This window comes from Chamaea fasciata, unplaced genomic scaffold (assembly GCF_029207755.1).
Source record: "Chamaea fasciata isolate MVZ Bird 193981 ecotype frontalis unplaced genomic scaffold, bChaFas1.0.hap1 SCAF_2, whole genome shotgun sequence".
In the NCBI taxonomy this organism is placed as follows: domain Eukaryota; kingdom Metazoa; phylum Chordata; class Aves; order Passeriformes; family Sylviidae; genus Chamaea; species Chamaea fasciata.
Genome location: NW_027094087.1, coordinates 44,435,702 through 44,444,263, shown reverse-complemented (window position 1 = coordinate 44,444,263; position 8,562 = coordinate 44,435,702). Strand labels below are relative to the sequence as shown.

Here is an 8,562-nt window from a genome sequence, read left to right as displayed (position 1 = left end):
AGCTGCTGGAACATGAGACCCATAAACAATATAAATGCCATGTGAACAGGAGATTCCCTAAGCCTTGTGAACATGAGACAGTCTGTGTATCTCAACTTTTTGCTCTTGGTATAGCTTATGCCTTCTTGGACATATGCAACTCAGATATTCCAGAATAACAACTCCCTCAAGTTCCCCCAAGACCTTTCACTTCTCTAGAAAAAGGTTATGTAATGGCTTGGAAAACCTCTCTGGGTGTGCTCAGCAAAACAGCTCCTGCCTGACTAGTGCCAAATGGGGACTGTCAACTTTATCCATAGCTTTTGTCAGGGATTTTTACCAGTGCCATTTTTACTGTGCCTTTGTGAGTGGATCCAACAGTCCCTTTTGATGCAGCTACAGACTGAGGATCCCTCACCAGCAAATACACCAAGACTGTCCACAATATACACGCAAATAGTAAAGCTGTTTTTCAGCTCTGCAAGTGCCAAATGCAGACACCTATGGAAAGAGATTCTGCTGACTACAATGAATTTCTCATTAGGACTTCCAACTTTTTTATGAAAGGATTACAGAATCTTTTATAGTGAAGCAGTATGTCTACCACACACTCATTCTATTAGGTTAGATAATACTAAACAACACATATATGGAAAATAATCATGCCTTCCCCCTGCTTATACAAAAATAGGTGCTTATACAAAAATAGGTGCAATCACAGCTCATAAATAGTATTCTCAGAAAAAGAAGAAAACACTATTTGAAATAATGGAATACATTACAGAAAACAGCAATTTAGAGTTTTATTATTCCTTTCTTTTTCACAGAAATAATTATATATACTTCACCATCTTCAGTAGTATTAAGGATGTGATAATTAAAGTAACTTTCATTAATAAATCACAGTAGCAGTGCAACATGTTATTAATAGTTGCTTTAGACTGCGGTCTGGGAAAAGAAACAAGAAATAAATATACAATGCTGCTTCTACTTCAACATTTCCAGAAAACATATATTTAAAAAATATTTTACAGGTTACAATACTGATAATTCTATAATTGTTTCTTTGGTAATACTGTGAAGTAATGCCTTGCCATCTTTATAGTATTTTTTGAACCACATAATAATAATTATTTTAAATTATATCAGTCTCAGTCACATTGCATTTAAAAATATAAAGTCAGAGTCCCTAATAAATCCTTCTGGTTTTTCAAGTAACACAGATAAAATTAACTTTGCTAATCTTGACATGTTTTATTGTACTCTTATGTACAATTTCTATCCCTCTCTCTTTTAAAGTACAGAATCTATACAGCAGAAAGTCTTAGGCAATCTTAACTATAGTTATTGCTGCCAACTCTTCCTATAAAACTCAGGGTGAAATACTGGTATAATTAAAATTGATTGTAATGTTCACACTGATTTCAGAGAATGAAAGAAAAGAAGAAACACTCCCTGAAATACAGCAAGGTCCCAGCAACACAATTCTATATTTACATAGGAAGCACTGGTAATAAGATTTGAGGAAATCCTATGATTAATATGTTATAGGTAAAATACATGTATACATGTGCATATATTTGTATGTATATAAAAATACAGATTAAAGGTCAAAATAATAGGATTTCACTTAGATATAGGTCTCTTTTCAATCAATGCTACCAGCACTGCAGAAGAATGTTTGCAAGGGAAGAAAAATGAAAGCTAACTTATTCAGCTGGAAAGATGAGGAAAATATAACTGTTAAAACACATAATGTAATTCCATTACTTAAAACATTTTTAGGGGGCCTCTATTATTGTTGCAAAAGTGCCATGGTATCTTATCATTAAAAGATAAAACAGCATTTGAACTACACTTCTCATCTAATAGCAAGAAAGTCCCCAGTCTTCAAAGATTTATGTATACAGTTAATTTTATGCAGTCGAAGTAGTCTTCCTTCAGACCACAGAATTTTTCAAAATGCTTAAAATTAGGCATTATATATGAAACTTGTCACAAAATTGAGATCTATAGCCTTACTTGGAAAGCAATAGCAAATATACTTTTCAAATTTAAAGTTTACTTTTACAATAGCAAAAATACTTTTCAAATTTAAAAAATCCTTCACCAAAGAGTATCAGTTTTGGTCTGCCTTTTGTATTCACATTAGTGTTTAAACAGTCTGTGTACCATTTCTGTAATAAATCAAATATCTATCACAAAAAAGTCACTACCAACTTAGAAACCGTATTTTAAAATCTTTCCAATTCCATAACTGTTATCTTCCATTCTCAAATTATTTTTTTAAAGTAAGAATTTTGCTTTCAACTTTTTTCTCTGATTTTCAATTTAACCTTTAAAAAGTAATTCTGAAGTTTGAGGGAACTTGTTACATACACCAGCAATGTTTTTCAGCTAACTACATACAAAGAGTGTGGGAAGACAGTGTGTTAGAAAGGTCAGTATAAATGAATGCTATGAGAGGTATTTGGAGACACATATCTTAGATAATTTTTAATTCTTTTCCTTTTAAATGGACTCTATCATGATAAGCTTTCAAGTAACTTTAGCAAGTTGAAAATATTTGAAGATAAGCTATATTTATAGTGTAGCTCCTAACTGCAAAGATTGCTGTGAACTCTTATTTATGAGCTGAATAGTGTCATCTAGCCACAAAATGCTCACGTTTATTTTCAGTTTTACTAATGGATGAATGTTGACTATAATTAGTTCCATTTCCATCATCTCCAATGCATACAAAACAACTGTACTCTTTGTAAACTAATAGCTTAAAAGATTCTTCGTAGGAAGGAAAGATTATCGGAGGAAGGTAATTCAGATTCCTTGAAACTAATCTCTCCTCTATTTGTTGTTTGCTTTGGTTTGGTTTTTTTCTTGTGGAGGAGGGATGGTTAGAAATTATGAAAATGGTCAAGGTTGAACAGGGCTCTGAGCAACGTGACCTAGCTGAAGATGTTTCTGCCATTGGAGAAAGGTAGACTAAATGACCTTGAAAGGTTCTAACTATTCTATGAATAACAGTCATATAAAGCAGCTTTGGAAATCCCTGAAGTCGACTTCTATCCTTCACCATGACGACCTTAGTACAGGACCTTTGAGCCTCTGGATAGAGACCAAGGTATTGGCTGGTCAACTTTAATGACTGTCCAGCTCTGTCCAATTACCCTGTACTTTTCTAAGTGTGCTAAGAACATTTTGTGTTATCATTTTTTGGAAAGCTTGTCTTCTCTGTGCTTACATCCTTACCTGCTTCAGAGTGTTTGCCTTGTAATCATAGGCAAACAGATTATTCTGATGTTTGCTAAAATAAAACAGAAGTGATATTCTTAAGAGACCATGTAAGTTTGAAGCGGCTAAAGAAGGTCTGGCTTTGTGAGACCCTCCATTTCAATCTTCTGTCTAACATGTACAGAATATAATTTTACAGTCCAGTTCTTGACTTACAAAACCAAGCAGTGATGTATTTGTTGCCTTTCGATTAGCTGGCCTGTACAGCTCTGCCAGGAAAGTATCAAAATACTGTTAGCACACTGCACAGCCTACTAAAATCTCACATTTGGTTGGAGCTTACTGTCATATGTACTTATGTTAAATTAGTCAGACCAACCCCCACACTACTTCTTGTGAAATGGGGACATGTATACAAAAGATGGCTTGCCAGCTTCCCCCCTCAACTTACACAGCTGATCACTGCCTTCCCCAATCCAGTTTATGCAGCATTTGAAGTCCTAGAAGACAGACAAGCATGATGGGTGGCCTTCACACTAAATGACTGAATCCAGCTCTCAACTCTTACTCTGTAAGAAAGGGTTTAGACAGAATGTAACAGGAGTTAATTTAAGCCCTTCCAAGAGTAAATGAACGCTGGCACTAAGCCTAATGCTCTTGAGGGGATTGGAGATCTAGTAGAGAGTGAATCCCTCTTGGAACTTGGCCTAACACTCTTAAAAGACACTGAGACGTGGAAGTGGACCTTCAGGCATGAGGAGATGAATGTTTACATGGCTTTTTTTTTTAACTTTGTAATGAAACTTAAATAAGTTTCTGCCAAACATGATTTCCTAAGGATGACAGGACTCACAGAGTTTTTGTTTCATGGCAGTATGTTTTTGTCTTTTGATGTGACTTTACATTATATACATAATACCTAATGAAAGACTAAGACAAGACTGCATTTAGGCATTGTTATGTAACTACTCAGTGGGACACCGAAATCTTAAAGAAAAATTACATTTCAAACATTTTAGAAAACATTTTATTAGTATTTTCATTTGCTTTTTGAAATGCAAACACCTCTAGTACAAAGTCTGATCTCACCACACAGAAAGCATTTTTTAAAAAAGCAGGTATGACATCTTGCTAAATTTAACGATTTGTGCTTACTAGAGGAAGGAAGAGCAAACTGAGCAGGATGGCAAAGGGAGGTAACATTTTAGTGCTGCAGCATATAATAGCTGATGACATTTGTCACCACATAACTCAATTTCTCTGGTGAAACTTATATTCTATTTATCAGACTGTCAGCATCATTTCTACAGGCCACAGAGATCTTTGCCTTCTCCCATAAACCACCCTGCAGTGATACTGCATGGGGTGCAACAGGACTATGTCTGACTCACCAAGAGTTCTCTAGCTGTGTCAGGCGTGTGTTCCAGCACTCACAGCTGCACCAGCAAAGTGACAGCAGCACAGCTGTGAGCAGCACTAGCGCAGTAGCAGCAGCTTTGTATTCCGGGACCCTGTGCTCTGGAGGCGAATTTACTGCAGAGAGAGAAGGGGTGGCTAAGGACACTTAACTCGCCCATCAGCATTGCGTGCCTGCAGCCATATGAGGATAGCTCTCCATTCACACTGCAGCTGTATCTGTTCCAGGCAGGAATGTCATCTGAGGAAAGACAAACGACCTACTTATTTGTTTTTACTTAAAGAAAAACTGAGAATGCCCGTCAGAACCACGAATTAAACCTCCTCGCCTGTGCTGTGATCGTGTGTTCAACATCAAGGGATCTGGCATTCAGAAATCAAATCTCTCAGCCATCCTTTACAAGATGTTTCTAAGATGTTGCCAGCAATCATGAAGTGCTTGCTATTGGCTTACACTGAAAGTAAAGTACTTTTAAGGTGTTTGCACAAATACTATGTGTCAAACTATAAGATTGGGACGGAAAATATTTTGTCTGTCTGAGGGAAACAGAAATAGGCAATAGGAATTTCCTGCAAGTTTTACAGAAGAAGTGGGATTTTGCAGTGTGTTTGAGTATAACAATTGACACATTTCACTCTTATGTTTTATATTGGGATTAAAAAGGCATTTCCCATATGAGCTAGTTCCTAGGTCTCTGAGAATAGGAAAAAGCTTTTGCAATGTACATTAGCATGTAGCAATGGAAACCATTCACCCTGCGTGTAGCAGTCCTGGGTGATTTTGCAATGAGCAGTCATTTGTGTTCCCCAGAGAAGGTGTTTTTGAAGGGTTTACACCCTGCCAAGGACTTGGGCCCTGAAATTCCTGAAGATGTCTCAAACACTTCACAGAATGACACCCAGTGAACAACACATGGTAAAAGAAATCTGGACAAATTCTGAGATGCCATTAGTTAAATGACTGGAATTACGCTCTATGAAACTGAATCCATGACTCTGAATTCAGGTCAGGGAAGTAGAGTGAACTAAAATTACTTTGGTGGTACTGATGGATAACCACTTTTTGTCAGTGAATAGAGGGCAAAAAAGCATTTCCACGTTTCGGAGCCTGTACCAGAACATTTGTAATGCTGATAACACAGTATTGTCATATCAGAAAGAGGTGGAAGATACAGTTTGCTAAAACAGACTGAGTACTTTCTGAAGGCCCTCAACCAAAGACCAAAGTAACAGAAAATTGCATGCAGCTGCTCTCTCAGCAGTCTTTCTCCACATGCACATGGAGTCACTAGGTGAACGAATCTCGTAACATGGATACTGGTACTGCCAAAATACAAATGACATTTAATTTACTCTCTGCTTTACTTCACATGACCTTATGTAATGACTTCCCAGATGGCCCAATTTTTGAATGTGATCAACTAACTAATGTTTGAGTGTAACCAACCAAGACCTAGAGAGCTCTGTTAAAACTATGGCAATGAGGGAAAAAAAAGCACTCTGAAGCATTCACAGTAAGTAGTAGTCTTTTGGCACAAATGTTACTGTCAACCAAGTAATTCTGTTGTGCTTCTCGGTTAACACCTCTGCCATGACAATTTCTGTAAACTCATCTTCTGTCATCTGTATTTCATGAGAAATTCAACTCTGTCCTTGAAAAGGATATTCTAAACTTGCTCATGCTTTTGCTGTTTCTGATCTGCATCTCACACTGAGCAACCCATCCATAAGGACCATCAATGCCTAGGATATCATGAGCACTGGGTTAGCCCCACTTGTGGAAGTTCACCAACCAGCCTTGCTCACCTAACCCTGCCTTGCTCACCTAACCTTCCTTTGCTCACCTCACCTTCCCTTGCTCACCTAACTTGCCTTGCTCAGTACCCCGCAGGGCCTCGAACCCAGCTCATGACGCATTGCTCCTCATGCACTCAGCAGTGGGAGTCAGCTCTGGGAGAAGAGTCATATCAGGGAACGAAGTGAACCTGAGCTCCGTGACACACACGGGGCACTCCTGGGGCCGCAGGACCGCTGCAAATGTCGCCACTTTTCACTCTCTACCGCACAGGCCAGGCCTTCCATGCCCCCTCCCCTGACTCACCCAACACCTGGCCCTGCCCTGCCCTGTCCTTCCCTCCCCAGCAGGAACCCGCCTGTCTCCCGGCCTGGGAGGAGCTCTGCCGCCGGCTCTCACCTGGGGCGCTCCCCGGCCCGGGACGGAGGGAGCGGGTGCACGCCGCCTGCGCTACAGAAACAGGGCATCAGTTAGGTTGGTAAAGACTTCTGGGATCATCGAATCCAACTTGTGGTCCAACACTGTCATGTCAGTCAGACCATGGTAATGAGTGCCACGTCTAGTCTTTCCTTAAACACGTCCAGGGACGCTGACTCCACCACCTCCCTGGGCAGGCCATTCCAATGTCTAACCACTCTTGCTGCGAAGAAATTCCTCCTAATGCCCAACCTAAACCTCCCCTGGCGCAGCTTGAGACTATATCCTCTCGTCTTGTCGTTTCTTGCCTGGAAGAAGAGGCCAACCCCCGCCTGGCTACACCCTCCTTCCAGGTTACCTCTCTGCCAGCTCCGTCCCCTGCGGTCGCGCGGGCGGCGTCGCTCCCGCCGGCGGAGCGGGGCCAGCGCGATCCCGGCGGGACCGGGCCGGAGCCGTCGCCGCCCCGCGGCCTCGGGCCCGGCGCTGCGCATGCGCGGCCGCCGCGGCGCTTTCCGGGAAGATGTCGGCGGCGTGGAGGGCGGCCGCGGCGGCGGTCGCCCGAGCCCCGCTGCGGGGGCGGCTCGCCGGGATGCGGCCCCCGCGCAGCCAGCGCCGCCCGCCCGCATGGGGGGCCGCCGCCGCCGCCGCCGCTCTGGTCGGGGGAGGCTGCCTGGCGGCGTGTTACGGCGGGCGGCCGCGCGTGTTCCCCACGGTCCTGGCTCAGGTAAGGCGGCAGCATCCCCGCTCCCGGCGGCGGGCAGGGCTGGGCGGGCGCGGGGAACCGGGGCGCGGGGGCGGCTGTCGGCGCCCGGGGACGGGTCGGGGGCCGCGGTGCTCAGACCCCGTCGTGGGATGGGCCTTGGCTGCGGGAGCCCTCCTGGCCCCGGTGGTCTGGCAGGTAGTGCGCGTCCCCGGCCCCCTTGGCATCAGCAGCGTGTCACTTGGCCTGAGCAGCCTCGCCTCGCCTCGCCGGCGGGGACTCAGCCGTTCTCCGCAGCGGGAGAAGCCAGGGTTTGCCTTAGCACGGAGCGCTGCCCCTCTCCCCTGGACAGCCCTGGTCGTGCGAAATGATGGACCTGTGTGGTTTGCGCAGACACACGGTCTGTAGTGAACTCCCCGTTTTGCTGGTAACTTTCAGGGGAAACTTACACGAAGCCCGGTCTGCACGTCAGGTGCTGCTAGACAGGCCATGCACACTTTTGTCTCTTAAAAAATATATATATTTCATGGAAGTAGTACTTTTGTAGTTCATAGTGTGTCTGAAATGCATCACACAGAGTGATTTCCTCTTACTATGTCCAAAATGTGTGCCTTGGATGCTAAAATGTGTGTTGCCTTGGAGCATCAGGGCACACTCAAAAGGGTGCTTAAGGACAGATCGTTATTGTTTATAAAATAATCTTTGTACATTGTTTCCCAGCTTTATCCTTTTCATGGAGGCAGTGAGCTGTTTCCTGTTCTTCCTGCAGATAAGAAGTTACTGTCAATTAGAGTTGGTTTGTTACTTCAAAGCTGGAAGACCTAAATGCTTTGTAGGCCAGAGGTTTTAGGTGTGATGGGGGAAGAGGTCAGTCTATGCTTGCAGTGCCATTCATCTGCTTATATCTAAGAATTTTTGGATGCATTCAGCACTTTGTATGCTTTGATGTCTAATCTCTTACCAGTGATTAAACAGGCTGAACTACAAGCAGATAAATAACCGTCTTCATTCTTGAAGACAGCCT

The 8,562-nt window shown here is 42.8% G+C and overlaps 1 protein-coding gene across 1 annotated transcript in view; it reads left to right on the top strand.

Annotated features, from left to right (window-relative positions):
• The first annotated feature begins 7,356 nt into the window (after positions 1-7,356).
• MICU2 (mitochondrial calcium uptake 2) overlaps positions 7,357-8,562 on the top strand; it is a 136,459-nt gene continuing 135,253 nt past the window's right edge. Inside the window, exon 1 of the mRNA XM_066175867.1 lies at positions 7,357-7,562. Within this exon, the coding sequence (XP_066031964.1) occupies positions 7,359-7,562 (204 nt within the window). The 5' untranslated portion in view covers positions 7,357-7,358. The remainder of the gene's footprint in view (positions 7,563-8,562) is intronic.